The following is a 20,937-nucleotide window of genomic DNA, read 5'->3' on the forward strand; positions in this document are numbered from 1 at the left end:
TTCCCATCACCCACCCGCTTTTGGATCCCTTTGACTAGTAAATCTCTTCCCCACAATAGACTTCTCCCACACTACGAGGGACGATTCCCTAACTTAGCTTCCAAGAAATCACAGTCAGGAAATACCTACTCTTTAAGAGTTGAGCAAGCAAGCAATGCGGAGAGGTGAGAACTTTCCAAAGCCTGCTTAGCCAAAAGTGCCTGATTGAAAGCTTCGAAATTTCTGAACCCCAAACCCCCACTATCTTTCGGCAGGCACAGCCGATCCCAAGCAATCCAGTGCATTTTCTCTTGTGCCCATCAGAACCCCACCAGAAATCTGCCATAGCGGACACCATCTTGTCGCAGACAGTCTTTAGGGATCTTATAGCAAGACATAGCATAGACAGGCAATGAAGAGGCTGATGCTTTAATCAAATCTCTTTACCTCCTGGGACAGATTCCTCAAATGCCACGCATTGAGCCTGGCAGAGATCCTTTCCTTCAGAAAGCCAAAACAGGCAACTTTAGAACCCTTTAGACATTCAGGCAGACCCAAATACTTGGAGGTTCCTCCTTCCTTGAAAATCCCCAAAACCTGACTTATGGCATTTTTTACATCCTGGTCAACCAATCTTCCAAAGGAAGATTGCAGATTTCTGTACATTGATCACCTGACCAGTAACTTCTCCATAGGCCATTAAGATACTCTGAAGTTCAAAGGCTTGCAATACCGTAGCTTTGCACATGAATAGGCTGTCATCCGCAAATAGAGGTGATGGATCGACGGACCATACTCTGTAAACTTCAATCCAGAGAGACGCTCCTCCTCTTCCGCTTTGTTCAGCAAGTGAGTTAACCCTTCAGTGCATAGCACAAAAGAGGAAAGGTGATAGGGGATCACCCTGACGAATTCCCCTCTGCGGTTTAATCAGACCAAAAGGCTGATCATTGATTAAAACAGCAAAAGAGACAGAAGAAACACAAGCCATGACCAAACTGACCCATTTCTGATCAAAGCCTAAAGCCAGTAGGAGACCCTTCAGGTAGCACCACTCTATCCTGTCATACGCTTTGGACATGTCGGTTTTGACAACCATGAAATCCTTTTCTACCAACTGATGACCTCCCAAAGCGTGAACCGCCTCATGAGCAACACCAATATTATCACTGATGAGTCTCTCCGCCACAAAAGCTGATTGATTGATTGAGATAAGTTCCGGGAGAATGGGTTGAAGCCTGCTGACCATAATCTTCGAGATGATTTTGTAGAGAACTGAGCACAAGCTGATTGGACGGAGATCACTCATCACCTCCGGTTCTATGATTTTTGGCAACAGGCAGATGTAAGTAAAATTCCAGTCAACAGGCATCACTCCTCTACTGAAAAAATTCTGCACTTCAACACACACTTTTGGGCCTATGGTATTCCCAGTATTGCTGAAAGAAACAATCCATTCATGCCATCAGGACCCGGTGCGCTCGATGGATTGATACTGAAAACCGCCAGCCTTATTTCGTCCTCAGTGACCTCCGCCAGCAATCTGTCATTCATGGCCACTGTAACCCGAGGAGCCATACCTTGCAAGAGATTCAGAATGTTGGGAGGCTTCGATGACTTAAACAAAGCCGAGAAAATAGTCGAGAGCCACTTGAGCTTTTGCAGCCTCAGACCATTGATAGACCCCATCGATGTCCTTTAGCTTGCTCAGGAGACGCCTCGCTCGGTTAGATTTAACAGAAGCATGAAAGAACTTGGAATTCCTATCACCATATTTGAGCCATCTTTCCCGACTTCTCTGCTGCCAATGTAACTCCTCCTCCCTGTAGGCTTTGTACAGTTCTTTTTTGATGATCTTGATGGCATGATAACACGGGTAGTTCCTAGACTCAAACCATTCCAAGCGGTGTTCCAGTAAGTGGATTCTGTCTCTCGCATTAAAGACTTTGGACTTCTTCCAGCGGCTTAAAACCCCTCTGCAATCCCGCAGTCTCTTAGCCACACTTCGGTTAGAGGAAACCCCACTCCCTGCTCTCCACGAGTTAATGATATCCTTCTTCACTCTGGGTAAGAAAAGGAACTTCTTATCATATCTGAATTGGCCTTTGTACCGCGCTTGAGAAGCTTGCAGATTGATTAAAACAGGCCGATGATCAGACCCTCGTTTGTCAAGAAATCTCTGATTAGAACCAGGGAAAATCCTGAGCCATTCCTTGTTCCCAAAAGCCCTATCGAGGCAACACTGAATCCACTTCTTCCACCTCATACCCGACCAGGTAAATCTATCACCAGAAGCCTCCAACTCGTCCATGCCGCAAGCAGCCAACATGTCAGCAAAAGGCCTAAAAGAAGCTTCCGATCTAGAAGGACCACCTAGCTTTTCACCATTATTCAGGATCTCATTAAAATCACCAACTATACACCACGGTTCCTTCCTACAAACTCCAAATCTGCTCAGTCTTTCCCAAACTATACTCTTTCCATCCTGAGCAGGCTCCCCATAAACACAAGACAGAAAAAATCTGAAGTCACCAAAAAGAACCTCCATGTCAATCAGATTCTTATCCGCATACTTAATATCCATCTTAATGGTGCTTTTCCAAAATACTGCCAAGCCACCACTAAGACCTACTGGGTCAACCGTATATACATTGTCATAACCCAACCACACCTTTAAATCTACTAGAACATCTCTGCAGTTTTTAGTCTCCATTAAGAAAATTATCTCCGGAAAGTAAAGTCGCCTAAACTCCCGCAGACGTTGAACTGTCAGGTCTTGAGTACGCCCCAGGCCCCGACAATTCCAGCTCACTATGCTCATTAAAGATTGGACGGTCCCTCCTTTGGGACCACCTTCAGGGATTTTGACCTCGCCAAGACTGGAAGTTCCCCATCTTCAGTCTCTACCTTTCTCTTCAGACCACTCATGATTTGTTTACCCGCTCCCTTGTCAGCATCCAGAACCACCAACTTCCTCTGCTTCCTTTTAGATTTTGGAGGACGGTTTCTTTTATAGACTTTCTTTAGAGTTCCGGACGAAGCAACATGTTCCGAAAAACCCGAGCTAAACACCGTAGAACCTTCAGAAAGGGGCAGAAAGTTAACCCCAAGTCTCACATCCTCGCTCCCCGAATGCGCATCCAGAGGAGGACCCAGCCTCATCGCCATTCCAGCACCAATAGCCGATGCCATTAATTTTTCAGAGTTAGGAGACACAGAGCTTCCTTTACCTCTACTCAAGCGTTCTTCTTCGTAGTTGAAGACATGTCCCTTTCCTTTGTTTAAGTCTCTTGAGATAGTAGGAGGAGCTTCCAGTCTCAGAAACATTTTCTGCATCATAGGGACTTGTTCCACTTCAGCAACAGATTTTCTGACTCTCTCTTCTCTGATAACTCTGTCTTCAGCAGTTGATAAACTCAGGTACTGCCTCATCTCATCCATCACCTCCTTAGCGATCTTCGGTCTGCCAGTAGAGAGGTTAATCCCCACTTGGTCTTCTCTAAGAACTCCAAAGAGAGGATCACCTTCACTCAGTACCACTGATCTGTGCTCAAGTTCTTTCTCTATTGCTTGACGCCGCGCCAAAGCCACCTCTTTACGCTTCTTCACTTCGAGAGGACAGATCCTCTGCTCATGATTCAATCTTTGACAGGTAAAGCAACGCTTCTGGATTCTTTCATAGTCGAACTTGATGGTCCACGATTTACCTCCTTTAGCTGTCACCACCTTCGCCGGTCTGAGGGGATTCGCCACATTAAACCTTACCTGAGCACGAATAAAAGGTTGAGACTGTGGTTTCGAGGGGTCAAAAACCAACACCTTAACTTCACCAATCATATCAGCCAACGCCATTAGCGCCTCCTCCGTATAGTAGTTTATGGGGATTTGGCTGATTTGTACCCAGAGAGGAATAAACTGAAGATAGTCATCAGGCGGTTCTTCAACCCAACGCGCAATCACAATGACCCACTCATTAAAAGTATGAACGCCTTTCTCCAGCACATCCACCAAGTCATGCTCCGAGTCAAAGAAGAACTGAAAACGTTCCTCCGAGAGAGCAACTCCCCTACACCTGCCTTCCTTTTGCCACTTCCTAGGCATCCTCCAGATTAAGGAAGACATTCTCTGACATTCTGGGTTCAGAACTCTACCCACAATGCTTAGAAGATTCTTTTCATTCGAACAGAAACCCGGTTGGTCCGGCATCTCGAAAGGTTTGTCATCCTCGTCCAAAGACAGAGCCATTAAGGCTCGATCCATAGCCACCGACATCGTAGCACCACCGTTGAGCAACAATCAACACAAACTCGTCTTAACAGAAGCTTAGATCTCAGAAAAGGGAACTGGAACTCACTGCAGATCTGATGAACACCAAACTTTAACTTGTCTTTTTGAGAATAGGTAGAATAAAAAGAAAGACAAAAGTAAAAGTGTGCGAGCTTTCCAGCGTGCTCACGTTATAGTAAATAGTATCATAACTTATATAAATCTCAAGTGGCCATTTGATATATAGCTTTAGTAGAGTTCCATTATCATATACACAACCAAAATAGAAGAAAATTAATAACACAACCAAACATATAAAAAATAGAGCAAAACTAAATGACTGACAAATCAAAATAAATTTTAAGTAATCTTGCCTCACGTAATTTTATTTTCCTCATTTTATAGTTAAACGTATAACAACCCAACGAATAATTTTACCAAACTGGTTCTTGAATTTGTTCTAGTCGTCTATTTGCCAACAAAAACTTGAAAAGTGAAGTGAAATGAAAAGATAACATGATTTGACAAAGAAGGCCATATGAAACATGATAAATTTAAGAAAAATGCAGTCCAAAAAGCACAAAACAACACGGTGAATTATTGAGAAGTCTGTCTGCAAATGCAGAACAACAGTAGAATGTTGAAAGCACCATTCAGAAAAAGACAGCCAAATAAACCTTTAATTTATAGTCACTCATCGCGGGTCTTATTATCTTCATCTACGTCCTCCTTCCTTATATGATCATGACATAACTTTGGTTTTGTAAACTTGCTTAGCCTACTAATTAAGAAAAAAAACTGTTAGCTAAACATAAAGAAGAACACGAAACTCTCCGTGTCTTCACTCTCTCTCTCACTGTGTTTTTTTACAATCAAGCTCTAATGACGAATCAGGTAAAAGAGAGGAATTTAGAGCAGACCTCTACGTGGGCAGTCGCTGTGGTTTGCTTCGTTTTACTACTCATTTCAATTGTCCTTGAACATTCCATTCACAAAATTGGAACCGTAAGTCCCTTTGATTCTTCCTAATCGTCTTTCATGATTCCATTATATGTCAAGATTCCCCTGTTTAGCGCTCTTGCTCTGTTTCTTCTTTTGTTTAGCTTTCTTTTTCTTTGTTTTTTCGACATTATTTTTTTTTTTTTTTTTTATTTTTGTTGTTGAGATCGTTTTCTTGCTCATTTATGCTTTTCTTATCTCTTTGTACCCTGTTTTTTTTCTTTCTTAATTCTGCTTCCTACTCTGTTTCTGCGTTGTCACTCTGTTCCTGCTCTGCTTAATTCTTCTTCTCTTATGACTAAATATGTTCTTTGTTTGTTTTAAATGGTAGTGGTTCAAAAAGAAGCACAAGAAGGCTCTTTATGAAGCTCTTGAAAAGATCAAAGCAGGTAAAATTAATAGCAAAGAAAGAAAAAAACATCTTTTGCTACCTAACTTCACCCATTAACAAGCTTCTTACTTGCCTCTTTGGTCAATTCAGAGCTTATGCTTATGGGATTCATATCACTACTCCTAACAATCGGACAAACACCAATCTCAAATATCTGCGTCTCCCAAAGCCTCGCATCATCAATGCACCCTTGCAGCGCCGCTGATGAAGCTAGAAAATACGGCAACAAAGATACCGCTAAACCAAAAGACGATGATGAAGACAAATCCGGTCATAGAAGACTTCTCCTTGAGTTAGCCGAGTCTTACATTCATAGACGAAGTTTAGCCACCAAAGGTTATGACAAATGCGCTGAGAAGGTAACTATGAATCTCCCAGTATATCTATTTATATAAAAACCACTCTCTACTCCTCTAAAGTATGATTTGTGATTGACGGATTATCTCAGGGGAAAGTGGCTTTTGTATCTGCTTATGGTATCCACCAGCTTCATATATTCATCTTCATCCTCGCCGTGGTTCATGTTATCTACTGCATTGTTACTTATGCTCTCGGAAAGACCAAGGTAACCTTTTTTTCTTGTGAACTCTAAAGTGGCTTGAGAGTCAAGAAAGACTTGTTTGCAACAAGATTTGATTTTGGTTTTCTTGAGTATTGTAGACGAGGAGGTGGAAGCACTGGGAAAATGAGACCAAGACAATAGAATATCACTATTCCAACGGTATATATGTATATTATTACTTAAAACCTAAACAGGAAATTTGACGGTGGAATGCATTCTTGTTATTGTAGATCCTGAGAGGTTTAGGTTTGCCAGAGACACATCTTTCGGGAGAAGACATCTCAATTTCTGGAGCAAGACGAGGGTCACGCTATGGACTGTGTGTTTTTTCAGACAGTTCTTTGGATCCGTCACCAAAGTTGATTACATGGCTTTGCGGCATGGTTTCATCATGGTAGGGAACCTTATATAGTCTGATATTTTGTTTTGTTTTATCTACTGTAATTAGTATAACAAGTACTACTCTAACCCTGGAGAAAATGATCTAACCTACTCTTTTTTTTCAGGCACATTTGGCTCCAGGGAGTGAAAGGACATTCGATTTCCGCAAGTATATTCAGAAAACAGTAGAAGAAGACTTCAAAACTGTAGTCGAAATCAGGTTTGGAGCTACTTAATGACTTTCATTTTTTTTTATAATCTGAGAACAATCCAACTTGGAAGATTTGTCTGACATCTTTGCTAATGTTATGCAGTCCTATTATCTGGTTTATCGCTGTGCTATTCCTCTTGACCAACACAAACGGTAACGCTCATTGCTTACCACGCAAAATAAACACACAATATTAACGCATTAATATATGCAACAAAACTAACATCGGTTATCATTTCAAACAGGATTGCATTCTTACCTCTGGTTACCATTCATTCCACTAGCCGTAAGTACAACAAAAGAAAAGTATTAAACATTTGCTCACTTTTGTCCTTTTGGTTTTCAGAGAATGAATGTAAATCTTGCAGGTGATTCTAATAGTTGGAACAAAGCTTCAAGTCATTATAACCAAATTGTGTCTAAGAATCCAAGAGAAAGGTGATGTGGTGAGAGGTGCCCCTGTGGTTCAACCCGGTGATGATCTCTTCTGGTTTGGCCGCCCTCGGTTCATCCTTTTCCTTATCCACTTGGTTCTTTTCACGGTACGGTTCAATATCCTTAACCGCTCGGTTTATTACTCCCAACGGCACGATATAACAAACTTGCCTTCACTTTTGCAGAATGCATTTCAGCTTGCCTTCTTTGCCTGGAGTACGGTAAGCAAGCGATGATCCAGTTTTCACATTATTCACACAAACATAGCTATTATGGAGCCATACTAATTGTTATATCGTGAACTTTTGGTATGTTTAGTATGAATTCACTCTCAAGAATTGTTTCTATGAAAGCGATGCAGATGTGGTCATTAGAATTGTAGTTGGGTAAGCTAACGTTACCTTTGACTGTTGTATACGCGGGAAAAAAAACGTATTTTAACTGACAATGTCACAAACTTGCAGAGTTGTTGTACAGATACTTTGCAGCTATGTGACTCTTCCACTCTATGCTCTTGTCACTCAGGTACTACTCAACAAATTTTGCATTGCAATACAGAAATTCTTTTGATATGATCTTAGTTTCTTTTCTGACACTGTGTTTGATGAAACGTTTGTAGATGGGTTCTACGATGAGGCCAACTGTGTTCAACGAAAGAGTAGCCACAGCGATAAAGACATGGCATCACACAGCAAAGAAGCACACAAAACACGGGAAACACACTGAATCAAACACACCTTACACTAGCCGTCCAACTACACCAACTCACGCCTCATCTCCGATACATATTCTTAATAACCGAAGCGTTGAGACTTTCCCGAGCTCTCCTTCTCCTAGATACTCTGATCGTCATGACCACCACCAGTTTTGGGATCCTGAGTCTCAACGCCAAGAAGCTGGACCTTCCACACATCATTCTCTTGCGCACGAAAGCTCAGAAAAGGAACCTGTTCTTGCTTCCGTTGAACTTCCTCATATACGGACTACCAAAAGCTCAAGAGATTTTTCCTTTAAGAGGTAGATGATTCTTGATTTACATATGTTATACATTATTACATGTATTGTACGAGACCTGCACCATCTATAAAGATAGATGATTACATTCACTGGCCAAGTTTCTCGAGTTATAGAGAATTTAACAACAAATAAAGTAAAAAAACGCTGAAGATATATAAAAAAAGAATCATATGCATAATTTCTCCACCATGTGGTACTGAATTATATAAACATAAATATATCTAGATGAATACACTTTGTTTTCTTTACCGAAATTAGAAGTTACAAATCTTTTTTTTTTCCTTAAAACATCCTCTCATTTAAAACAAACTAAACATGTTTAGTTCCTTGGTTGCTGCTGCTCTTCTCCATCTGAAGCCCATTCCCATACCCATAATCACCATCCTCCACGAACCTTGACCAATACCAGTGTGACCTCCACACTTGTCCCATTTCCTCAATCGGAATCCCTTTCGTCTCTGGCAAGAATATGTAGACGAAAATCGACATCACCACCACGAAAAAGGCGAACACAAGGAACAACCCAAACTTCAAATGACAAAGCATCGTCAAGAAGATCTGAGCGATTATGAAAGTGAAGATCATGTTCACGGACACCGTGATACTCTGCGCGGCCGACCTTATCTCCAAGGGGAAGATCTCACTAGGTACTAACCACCCTAGCGGACCCCATGACCATGCGAAACCGGCCACATAGATGCATATAAAAGTTACGACCACTATAGCGTACCACTTTGGTAGCTCACCAGGGGTCCCGTCTACCCCAAACTTGGCCCCTATGCATGCAGCAACCACAGCCTATAGTCACAAGAAGAAAACAAACGACATATTTTCATTAGTTTAATTGATATATACTAATGGAAATAGATTTCGAAAACTATATACATCAGGTCTAAATTATAAGATATAAACGTTTATAACTAATGAAAATAGACATCTACGTCAGCATATATATCAATGTTCATACCAAATGAAAAATCAATCTCTATGCACATATACGTTAGAATATACATCAAGTATAAGTTCGTATATCATTATATCGAACTTTAGAATTCTAAGGCGGATCTACATTCAGTTTAACTTTTCATATGATAAGTCGAGAATGTTATAAAGAATCCTTACATAATCTTCAAAAAAAAAAAAAAAGTCGAGAATGTGTTTCCTTACCTGGCATATAAGCATTTGTGTACCACCTTCAAGAAAGAGAAACCTACGTCCCCACCTGTCAACACCGTAGATCGACACAACAGTAGCGGCGACGTTGACCGAGCCAGTGACCACGGCAGACATGAGAGAAGCGTCGTTCGTGAAACCAATGGTGTTGAACAAAACAGGAGCGTAAAACATAATCACATTGATCCCGGTGAGCTGCTGAAAGAAAGGAATCATAATGGCCATGGTGAGATGCGGCCGGTATTTACGGCGGAGGAGGTTAGTCCATGGGTTATCTATCGACTGAGACTCTTTACTAGCTTCGACTAAATCGTCAAACTCTTGGCTGACGTCATCGACGCCACGGATACGTCTGAGCTTGGTTTTGGCCTCCTCGTGCTTACCTCGCTCGATCATTGAATTTGGAGTGTCGGGAAGGACAAGGGAGCCGAGTGTTATGATCAGGGCAGGGACCACCGCACCGCCGAGACTGAGCCTCCATCCCCAGCCGCCTTTGATCTTGGCAAAGAAATAGTTGAGCACTTCGGCTACGAGGATTCCGATTGTGATTGAAAGCTGGAAGCCGATGTTTAGAGCTCCTCTATATTTGTATGGAGCCATTTCGGATAGGTATAGTGGCACAGACTGTAAATAGAGACATAAAAACATGGTAAGTCACGTGACTCACGTCATTAAACATGGTTATTTACGTGATTAGTGCTTCTAAAGTTGAAGATTCAAATCGTTTGGAATCAAGAACGGCATGAAATAGAAAATACGGGGTTTAAAGAGGGTCAATTACGTCATTCTGTTTAACTACAAGTAGATACGGTCCGAATATGACCTTTTGTAACTAAAGATACGTATCAAAAAGATAAATACGATATGACATCAGAAACAATATATTAACTAATAAAATCATCGAAAGTAAAGAGAAAGAGACATCACGGGTTAACAAGAACAGACCATGTGCAGTTTTGGATATTCAGCCGAAAACAAATCAATCAGAAATTAAATAATTGTTATATCATATAGTATAATGTGGAAAATAATTATCGTCGTTGTAAACTGATAGTAAAAGCAAGAGAAAACTAATAATGTCAACTTGACCTAACTAATTGATGATTATGTTCAATGAAAGTGGTTGGTCCATAACTTTTTTCAAAAACCAAGGCACATTTATAGCGAAATAAATATAATTAAAATTCATAAAATTTTTATAAAATAACACGTATTTAATTTGACTTTTTCTTACTCGTGATGTATACGTGTGAAAAGAAGAAGAAAAATTATTGCTCTTTGTGACTGACCTGATTAGCGAAACCGATACCAAAACCGAGCAAGATACGGCCGACGATGAGCATCCACACGCGCTTAGCAAAGCCATTGACAAGGGCTCCGGCGCAAAAGAGTATGCCACCAAAGAGCATCGAGAGCCTCCGTCCGAACTTCCTCGTCACGGTGGAAGCCACCAGCGACGAAATGAGCGCCGCTAAATACAGCGATGAAGTGAACAGCGTAAGAGTTGGACTATCGTATTGACAGTACTGATTTGTTGTCGCATCTTCTTGCTGTTTACGGTAAACCGACGGGAAGAAACGTCGGAGGAAAGACGGCATCGACGTCACGCCACCTGTAGTTCCAAAGAAAGTATGATCAGACAGGGTTTACATGAAACTATAGAAACATGTGGGGTTGTTTTGTAAATTTGACAAATTTGTATGTTACTGTTGATGATGCTGTATTTTTGAATCATGTGGTATTAATGAATGAAGAGAAACACAAGATGCAATATATTGTTAATATTTCTCTATGGAATAACCATCAATAATTTCAAACTTGGTGGTGTTGAGAACTTGAGACTACATAGGTATACGTGGTGTGGAAATGTAAAAGCTGAGAAATAATTAGAGAACTTACCAGAGATTCCGATATCGTATCCAAAGATGAGACCACCCATTGCAGCGACGACGCAAGTGAAAAGAACAAAGGGAGTGAGTCTGCCGGGATAAGCCTTTTGGCCATCTCCGACAACGAATCCACCGCCAGCCATTTTCTAAAGAGATCTCTACAGTAATTAATTATCTTTTATGACCTCTTTTTGCTAAGATGTTTTTCTTTTTTTCTTTGCAAACAAAAGTGGAGTGGACGTGTTGATGGAGAGATCAGAGATTACTTATTAGAGTCATATATATAGACTGTGGGGAAGAGAAGGGGGAAAGTGGTTGAGCTGTCTCTCCGTATTTTATTAGCTGTGAATCCATGATAATTTTGATTTTTCCTCACAAATAATGTTTTACTAATTATCCACATCATATGATAATGCAATAATGTCTCTCTGTTTCATGACTTCGAGCAATTTGGTGACCGCTATGTGTGTGAACATGTTATTAACTGCATGCGTCATGTATATATTGACTTCAAGAGCATGTAGACTTTTCACAAACGTTAGTAGCTTGGTAGTCATATTTATGATAGGATATTTTCTTATACTAATGGCTTAGTGAATAGTGAACTAGAATAATGATACCGTTTCAGAATTGGTTTCAGTAAATTTGAATATTCAAAGTGAGAAGGAACTATCTAAATTTGAAGGAACTATCAGAAGAAATTTAATACAGCCAAAAAACTGACAAATCAATCTGGTAAAAGAAAAGTGGGTTGGCCACATCTAAATTATGCAATGCGCATGTGTGAATAACATCGTCTGACAGTCAAAGTGTAAAATCAAATGCAATTCTAACTTTTTAAGACCCACTTGATGGTTCAACGGCTCTAAATTCACTTGATGGTCTTTTTTACATCCCTGTGGCCTGTGGGTAAGACGTGGATAAATATTTAGATTGCGAGTAAAAACATTTATATACCTATGACGCAGGACAAGCATAATACTGAACCGTCCATATCCAAGTTTTTGTGTAACAAATCCACCATAGTACTCTGAGCTATTGTTATCTACAGTACTTTGTACCCATATTTTGACTAATACTAGTTTCATACGTGCTAATATTCGTGGAAATATTCACTATCAAATTCTTTGACAAAAAAAAATATTCACTATCAAATTTTCCTTTTAGACAAATACTTTTAAACCAGATAACCCTAACGTTAATAAATTGTGTATCACAAGCTATCATAGTACATTAAACTTTACCCAAAAGAAGACTTTAGGTCGGTGGAATGGTGGCAAATTAATCGCACACGTCATATACTAATCAGCAAGGATCATATTTCATTCGACGGTCCAACTAATTTTCTTTATCTATTGGATAACATTAAATTTGTTTTGGATAATGTTCTTAGAATTAATTTGTTCATGTGATGCAACATGGTATTTTTCTCATAACGTGACTTCAAAATTTTCTTTACAGATATAAAGTTCGAATTCACAAATAGTTATCGTTTTCAACAACTAAATAATCTGGGTTTTTCAAGAAACAGCACAACAATAAGCATTACTTACATTACGTGGCATGCTTATCCATATGTTTTATTTGAAAGTTCTTTCTAACGTTCACATATACAAATCCGTGACGTAAAGTGGGATCTTGTTTGACGCGGGAGAGCAAATTTGGAGAAAATAAGTAAAGGGGGAATAAAGTGATTATTTTAAAACAAAAGGGAGTTAAAGGTAATTTGAAAAAGCTGGGCTCGTTCTTTCCCAGATTCGCGGCACTTCTGCGTTGTGTGGACTAAGATTTGCTTATAGTCCATACGGTCTTTCTTCATTCCTAACCAAACTCACGGCGAGGTTTTCAAGTTACATATTTGTCAAATATCTTGAAATTAACATCTATGATAATTGCTGGAACAACGATTATGAAAGGAACGTATTATACGTCGTAGTGATGCGTGACAAAGACAAAATATTTCAATGTATAGAAACTAAATTTGTAAAACAAAAGAGTGAAACCGATGGTCCCGTGGATTTTGTCAAGGGAATATAAAAGTTTTTTTTTCAAAAGAAGACCTATACAGAAATTAACTGAATTATGTTTAAATGAATGTTAGGGTTAATGGGATAATGGGGTTAAACTTATAAATTGGTTAGCGTTTCACAAAATAAAATAGTTTCAAGAAAAAAAATAAACAGCATTTTTAAAAAAAATCCTCCAAAAAGAAAGTAAACTAGACATACTAACCATACAAAAACATAAATTCAATAACCAACCAAAATATCTCATTTTCTCCTATTTTCTCTTCTTATCTTTCTCTGCATATCTAATTTCTATTTTTTTGGTTATTTGGCAAATAAGCCCGAAGAAGAACATATCAGTTATATTTTCATTTCAAAAACGGTATATCCAGTTGAAGGCAATAATTAATTTATGGAAAGGGTATTAAGTTATTTGAGGGTTTTAAATTTTAAGTATCGTCATTTGAAACTCACTTATGTTTTAATGAATACCATATCAAATGTTCCTAAGAAATTTAATCAGGAAGAAACTTCAATGAAAACTAATCTTTTGTACATATAAAAATAATAATTAAGAAAGAAATCTAACCAACCGACCAAATATGAGAAACCCCCATTTCTCTCTCTGACGCGCTTACCAAGACAGTCGTGTTTCTTCGACGCCGGTAGAGCGAGAGCTCGCCGGCGTCGCCTCTACTCAATCTTGCTCATTGTTTCTATTGCTACAAGTCAAAGCTCTCGTTCTATCATTTATTCTGCCTTTACTCAATCATTTATTCTGGATCTGGAAATTTCAAAACTAGAGAAGACCTTCGTGGTCTTTGCTCGGGTTTTGGAGACCACCGGACCTGCATCCTTCACCGGGGACTCCTGGAAACGCGGTACAAATACCACCTCTCCCCACCTCGACCCACGGAAGGGATGGCCCTCTCTCTGCAACAGACCTGCAACTCGCTCTGCTTGCACAAATGGCGCCTCACTTCACCTCCTTCCCTTCACTGAGTTTAACCTTCCACTGTGCTTTAGATCTGAGAAGAGTCCCATGGATTTCTTTGGAACTGAGCTACTCTCAGATAAAGCTCAAATCTCAGACTTTAAGAACGCCTCAAGCCACCGCAGCTCTTCAACTTCATGTTACAAACGGGATTCCGTATCTCTTTCCGGTTGCTGCTTAATCCCTAACTTTTCGATCTTCACAGCCCCCTCTCCTCCATCTTGCGCCACCACCCTTCATCCCGCCGACGAGGTGTGCCCTAATTCCGCCGCACGCACACTGCGCAAGCTCAGATCCGTTGAACGTGATGCTGACATCAGCCCTTCCACTTCCTCTATATGGGCCAGGCCCAAGTCATTTTCAAAAGGTGTCAGTCCTTTCTCTATCTTTCAAAATATTAATTTGAAGATGAGGTCCAAGCCCAGAAGTTATCTTTTGCTTTTGGTTATAGTTAATAGTTTTTCAATGAGTCTCGATGGATTCACCGAACCTTTGATCCAAACTATTGTGAACGCAACGTTATATCCTTCGATTCAGAAGCGATCTTTATTTTTGTGGGTGCCAGTGGATTCACCAGTACCACCATCTAAGACCTTCTCCATGAGAAGAGTCGTCCCTCCTGCTACAAAGCAGATGAAGTTGTCAAAATCTCTAACCGTTTTGTTATCTTGTGGAGCGGTCTGTACGGGGCCTGAAGATGCAACGGATTTCGTTTCGACGATATTCCGAGGTGTGGATTGTCTATCAACGTCACGATTCAAAGTGACTAAGTTTCAACTTTCCGGCTTTGCCGTGAACTTTACTTCGACGCATTCGAGTCTTACTCAGAATTCGCTGTCAATTTATCCAAGAGGTTTCTCTACTTTTATCTTTTATGTTATATTGTTGTCGCTTTGTACTGTTAGTGGAGCCATGATTACTTCTTCTTCAAAGTGTAGCCCGAATGTTTAAGTTTTAATGAAAGCGGTGTTTCAAAAAAAAAAGAAAGAAATCTAACCAACAAAAAAAGTATAGGAGAAAAATAAGAAAACAAAAAAAGGAAGTCAATGTCAACTAAAGAAATGATGGTCACAACTGCGAGTGGCGCCCATTGTGTTTTGTTGGTTTCACAAAAGCCAAATTCCACACAAGGATTACTCTCAAAGACTTGTTGGTCTCATCGCTGCTTGACATCAAACACTAAACTATCTATCGTCTATCGACGTTTAACCTATGAAAAGTCGACGAAACTCCCTTCCACACTTGCACCGAATCAAGGGCTAATCTCAACACAACGACCAAATTAAGGGTGGGCGTTCTGTTCTTCGAATTGGTTCGGGTTGTTTTCCGGTTTTCGGGTTTTCCAGTTTTTGAAATTTAGTAACCATTAAAAAATAGTGAAAATTTTGGATCAGATCGGATCGGTTTTTCAGTTCTCAGTTCTTTTGGTTCCTAAAATTTAGTAATCATATTATAATCCGAAAAACAGTTCCAATCAGATTTGGTCCTAAAGTAATCTGATGTACGTACAAATAAATGAAAACCAATACCAAATAACATTCAAATGATTTCGTCATTCATATATTAAAATTGAAACGGTGAGAAAAAATATCCAAAAACACAAGATTCTCGTATAAATTAAGTGTTAATAAAAAAAACAATCATATAAAGATATAAATGTACGAGGTAAGTGTATAAAGGTTTTTATCTGGTTCTATACCGATATTATTTGGTCCTCGGTTCAGTATGAATTCGGTTTTGGTCATTCGGATATAAAATTCAATACCCAATTGAGTAATTCATAGATTCGATTCGGTTCAGTTTTTCGGATCTATTGGGTTTGGTACTTTGGTTCCAGCTTTTTTTGCCCACCCCTAGACGAAATGAATATAATCAGTTTGATACAATAAAGTTCATGGATTTATAACTATAAACATCTGAAGTCTATATATCTTTTTGGTTAAACTAGACTTCTGTATACCGAGAATCAAATCTAGACGTATGTTTCAACTCGGGTGTCTATACTACATTCGCAGACATCTGATCCGAAGTGTTCTATATACGTGACAGATTCACACTGTCAATTTTCCAAGCTGGAAGATTCTTTGGTCGACTATATATATGAGACGAATGCAAAAAATGTCGACAACAAAAGAGAAAGCAAGCGAAGTTTCCATGCATGCCGGTTTTTTTTTTGGTATGAAATGCATGCCGGTTTTGGCATCTCTTTCTTAGGCTATTAGTTACCTGCACCATCAATCATCAAATGAGTTTTTTTCCAAATGAGTTGATAATAATATAAGCTGATAAGATCAGTTTGATACCGAGTCATAAATAATCTTGTTAGCCAAAGGGAATATCCCTAGAACATAGTAACTGATTGTATTATATATTCAAACGTCAATACAACAAACCTTCAAGGCAAATATTCTGATCTGCTAACAGACAAATTTGCAAATGAAAAGAAAAAAAATATTTTGTGAAGTATAGCATAACCCGTATACTTTCCACGTTCATACGAATGTAACTATCATATCATCCCCACATTTCAACTTCCATTGAAAGTGACTTCACTTTGAAATTGCTTGTGTTAATAGAATCACTTGAATAGAATTATACTTGAAATTAAAATATAAAAGCGTTGACGGACGAATCATGTTCATGCGTGCCGAACGGCTGAAATTAATGGTGCCATCAAAGCAATTTAACAGCAAGACCTAGCTGGTCTCTCCTTCCATTGACTTTTGACTTTTATTCATAATGCTACTAATTATTTTAGAAGAAAAATCTTAGTTAGTATGATAAGGGGGAGAAATAATGCGTACATCATACACACACACAGATATAATATATGCAATCAAAGAAAACAGTTGGGAAATTTTGGTACTAACTAAGTAACTAGTAATAACTAGTTGTTGACTTGTGGAGATTCATAAAGAAATGAAGTAATGACTTATTCATAGAAATGTCGTGAAAACTAACCAATTGGCAATGAAGACTAACCAAGAATCATAATGATCCGCTAAGGAAGAAATTTCGATATAATAAAACTAAACTTGCAAAACTTCTTGTCTTTTTGTTGTTCTGATCTCTATTTATATAAAGTACAGTTTAATCACTTCTGGGCATGCCACGTCAGCATCCAGCCTGGAAACTCGCGCTTTCTAAAGCCGACACGTGGCAAGAGTTAATGAAATGCGGCGTCTTGATTATTTGTGTTTCGCATGGATATTCGTTTGGGCTTCGACTCGCGTTCTGTATGCGAGGCCCACCAACCACACGGTTGGTATCGAAATCCTAATCAGATTTTGTTCGCCGCTTCGTCGTCTTCGCTCCTCTTTGATTGGCGACGAAACTATCCACATTCCATAACATTGGGCATTTTGATGTATTCGTCTTGAATCGTCTTAAATCGTGATATTATTACAAGACCTTCCGCTGATCTGTTCGTCGGTGTAATCGGTATAAATATCCACAGATCTCTCCTCTGAATCGTACTGTTAACTTCCGTGTTATTAAGTTTTTTTTTTTTCTGTTTGTGTGTGTTTTCTTAAAAAAAAATTATTTGGTCTGATTTTGATTTATTGTTGTCGGCGAACTGTATCGTGATTATCATCACTAGTATTGTGTTCCGTTGAACCAGACCCTATCGTTTAGTAAGAGTTTGATTTCCTGTTTGATAGAGTCAAATACTGATAACTTTTTCTTTTCTTTTTGTGTTATTTTTTCTTAAACAAATAACTTACTTGGTCTGATTTATTATTGTCGGTGATCTGTATCATAATTGTTAACACTGGTATTATGTTCCTGTGAACCTGTTGTTTAGTATTGTGTTTGATTTCGTGTTTGGTAGTGTCGATACTGATAATTTTTTTTAAAAAAAAACTTAATTAGTTCTGATAAATTCCAAACTATATTTCAGGGAACCATGATGCAGTTCCTTTGCATTTATGGTGAGTTTTTATTATTGAGGATTCTTGGTGATATGTTTCGCAAAGTAGAGAGGTGGACGCTCTGGACTCCGTCTTTTTCCTGACGCCAGCTACATCTATGTCTCTAGGCTCTTAGGTATTGTATCGCAGATCTACGTCTCTTCATTTCGTGATTATGATTTAGATTATCAGTTTGTTTTGTATTTCTTTGAGCTTAGGTTTTTGTCCAGATCGGATCTGATTATTTATGACTATCAATCATGTGTTTGTAGATTTGTTTAATTATGAATTGACGAGCGTCTAATGTAAGTTGAGCCCATTGTCCCCTTTTCTTGGATTGGTTATGTTGTTTTATGTTGTTTTATGTGGAATGATTTCGATTGATCTCAGTGTAGATCCTTACATTGGTTTCTTCAGGTTTTATCAGGCTTAGATGTTTTCTTCTGTTATTAAGCAACTTTTTTTCTGGCCAAGCTTTTACCATTATCGACTTCACTCATTCCAAGAAGCAACCCATTGGGTTTTTTTTTAGTGTTTGTTTGCTCTTATGGTACATGTAGATATATGAACAGACATGACTACCTTTGCTAGAGACTGTATCTGAAATTCAAATGGAAAATGGGCCCGATGCAATGAACTGTGGGGAATATGGGAGTCATGTGATATGCAAGAAGACGCTCACTGTTGCGATGTTCATATCTCAAACCATCCAATTAGGCATGCTAAATTTTGGGACCAAGGTGAACATGTTTCTTTCTTTCTTTCTTTCTTTGTCATTTGTATATTCTGAGTTTAATTAATGAAGGAATATGGTTGATGATTCCAGCTTTTGTTGTTCCACAGGTGGAAATAAAGAATTTAAATGCGTCTTCACCACTTAGCTGGAAAGTTGACTATGAGAGTATCAAGACAGTCACTTCTCTACAACCAGGTACAAGCCGGCTAGATTGTGGGAAGAAGGAACTCAGGTAGCAAGCTACCTTGCAACCATCGCTAGACGCACAAAAGACTATTCTTCCAGAAATCATAAACATAAAAGATATATGTATAGCTGTGATGAACTCATCAGGAGGATCCCAAGATTCAGAGGTATGATGATAAAATGATTACACGTAAAAATGAGAACCTCAGTGATATCTCTGTGATCTACAATTATTATGTTTGTTTATGTAATTAGGCTGTCAATGAGTTTCCCTACAATCAACTCACTGAAGCTGTACAAATGGTGAAAAAGGCTTACCTCAGTCAGTGCCAGTTATTTCCCATTGAGTTATTCAAGAAGATGTTTCATCTGACATCATTTTTAGTAAGATTTAATTTGTCTTGCTGTAGAAAGTAAAGCCTTTAGTTTATTTGAATATCACACTCCTAACATGGAACTCTTTTTTTTTTTTTTTTGCTCTGTAGTTTTCTGCGATATACCAACTATAGAAGACAAACTCTTCTTTGAGTGGTATAGAATACTTGCCTGGACGGGAAACTCTTCTTAGTCAACATCAGATTTCATTAGTAAGCTTTCAGATCAAACTACTGTAACAAGGAGCCACTTCACTTGGATCCAACCACACATGTGCCATGAGGATTAATGGCAAGAGAAGGGTGTTTGATGCTGTTGTAGGCAGTGCAAGCATCAATGGTTACATCAGCTATCGCCATCGCAGCACTTGCTATCGTCATCCACAAGAGTGCCAAGTAAAGGTGTAGATTACCAAGAACCGATATGAAAAGCATAGAGACCACTCCAAGGACCACCAAAACGAAGTAAGGGCGTCTGTGGAAGCCATAGATGGGAAGAACATCAGTGAGAATGCCCCAAAGAGGCTTAATGATCCATGGGATGTTGGTGATTGCGGTGAGAGCCTGAGACTGAAGGCTGAACCTCTTGAACATCTTTCATGTAGTACTCCGTGGCCAGACGGCCCTGTGAGCCACCAAGCCCTTGGTTTATACCGTAGAGTGAGACAACGCCAAAGACAAAGCTCCAGTGAAGCTCTTTGGATCTTTATCCAACGCACTGGACCCCACAACATATTACGGAAATGACTGTCCTTTGACCACCACACGGATGGATCCGCCGTTTTCGAGGTGTTGGTCTTATACTACCATAGCTGGTAAAAAAAGATTAAAGGTTTGGCCTAAATGTTGAAACTTTTGATGTGGGTTTGGTCTGAAACTGTGGGAAACAGATCCAGGACCACAGTTGACTGAAGTGGGTGTTGTTCTTGGATTGGATATGAAGCTAAGATCGTATGAATGATGAATCTTTTGAGGTAAGGCAAGTCAAAGAACAGAGATTAAGCGACTCAAAATCTTAGCCTGGATTAAAGCTCAAAGAAACAAGAATGAAACTGGGGCAAAAGAAGCGTCGTTGACTTGATTTCGTATGAACAACAAATGACCATAGAGATGGAGAAAAAAAAAGTGATTAAAGAAGCGAGAGGATGAAACACAGATAAGAGAGAGAGGACGAAAGGGAAAATGTCAAGTTTTGCTGCTAAAATGTTTGACAAAACACATCTTTCGTTTCTCTTTCCATGAACAACATTCTTCTAATTTTTTTTTACTTTCTATTTTCATTGCATATTTCACTTAAAAGTAGAATTTTATATTAGAAACTATTTTTGAATGTAAAAGGTGTTTTTTAAGAAAAAAAACTTTTTTGGCAAATAATATAGAGAGAATTTTAGACTCAAAATAAAAAGGGATTTATATGGTAAATCAAG

The 20,937-nt window shown here is 39.0% G+C and overlaps 4 protein-coding genes across 5 annotated transcripts; 2 read left to right on the plus strand and 2 right to left on the minus strand.

Moving 5' to 3' along the window:
- The first annotated feature begins 1,663 nt into the window (after positions 1-1,663).
- LOC130510195 (MLO-like protein 2) lies at positions 1,664-8,330 on the plus strand. Of its 2 annotated transcripts, XM_057006606.1 has the most exons (14): positions 1,669-5,250; positions 5,576-5,633; positions 5,726-5,994; positions 6,084-6,200; positions 6,296-6,356; positions 6,428-6,591; positions 6,704-6,798; positions 6,893-6,942; positions 7,035-7,075; positions 7,158-7,331; positions 7,410-7,445; positions 7,543-7,610; positions 7,689-7,749; positions 7,844-8,330. In XM_057006606.1, exons 1-14 carry the CDS (start codon positions 5,128-5,130, stop codon positions 8,243-8,245), a joined length of 1,719 nt encoding a protein of 572 aa, XP_056862586.1. In that variant the 5' UTR covers positions 1,669-5,127; the 3' UTR covers positions 8,246-8,330. The 2 variants fall into 2 exon arrangements, with proteins under 2 accessions (XP_056862581.1, XP_056862586.1); XM_057006601.1 differs by having other exon boundaries at positions 1,664-5,250; positions 7,158-7,445.
- Positions 2,800-4,251, minus strand: LOC130495836 (uncharacterized). Its single transcript, XM_056987375.1, has one exon. The coding sequence runs from the start codon at positions 4,249-4,251 to the stop codon at positions 2,800-2,802; it is 1,452 nt and encodes a 483-aa protein (XP_056843355.1).
- An 82-nt stretch (positions 8,331-8,412) lies between the features above and the next one.
- Positions 8,413-11,569, minus strand: LOC108860874 (sugar transport protein 1). Its single transcript, XM_018634728.2, has 4 exons — positions 11,314-11,569; positions 10,704-11,026; positions 9,409-10,038; positions 8,413-9,039 (listed from the first exon to the last, which is right to left on the minus strand). Exons 1-4 carry the CDS (start codon positions 11,444-11,446, stop codon positions 8,551-8,553), a joined length of 1,575 nt encoding a protein of 524 aa, XP_018490230.1. The 5' UTR covers positions 11,447-11,569; the 3' UTR covers positions 8,413-8,550.
- Positions 11,570-13,910: 2,341 nt separating this feature from the next.
- LOC130497592 (uncharacterized) lies at positions 13,911-15,294 on the plus strand. Its single transcript, XM_056990614.1, has 2 exons — positions 13,911-14,670; positions 14,755-15,294. Exons 1-2 carry the CDS (start codon positions 14,352-14,354, stop codon positions 15,252-15,254), a joined length of 819 nt encoding a protein of 272 aa, XP_056846594.1. The 5' UTR covers positions 13,911-14,351; the 3' UTR covers positions 15,255-15,294.
- Positions 15,295-20,937: the final 5,643 nt, after the last annotated feature.

The sequence above is a fragment of the Raphanus sativus genome, chromosome 1 (genome assembly GCF_000801105.2).
Source record: "Raphanus sativus cultivar WK10039 chromosome 1, ASM80110v3, whole genome shotgun sequence".
In the NCBI taxonomy this organism is placed as follows: Eukaryota; Viridiplantae; Streptophyta; class Magnoliopsida; order Brassicales; family Brassicaceae; genus Raphanus; species Raphanus sativus.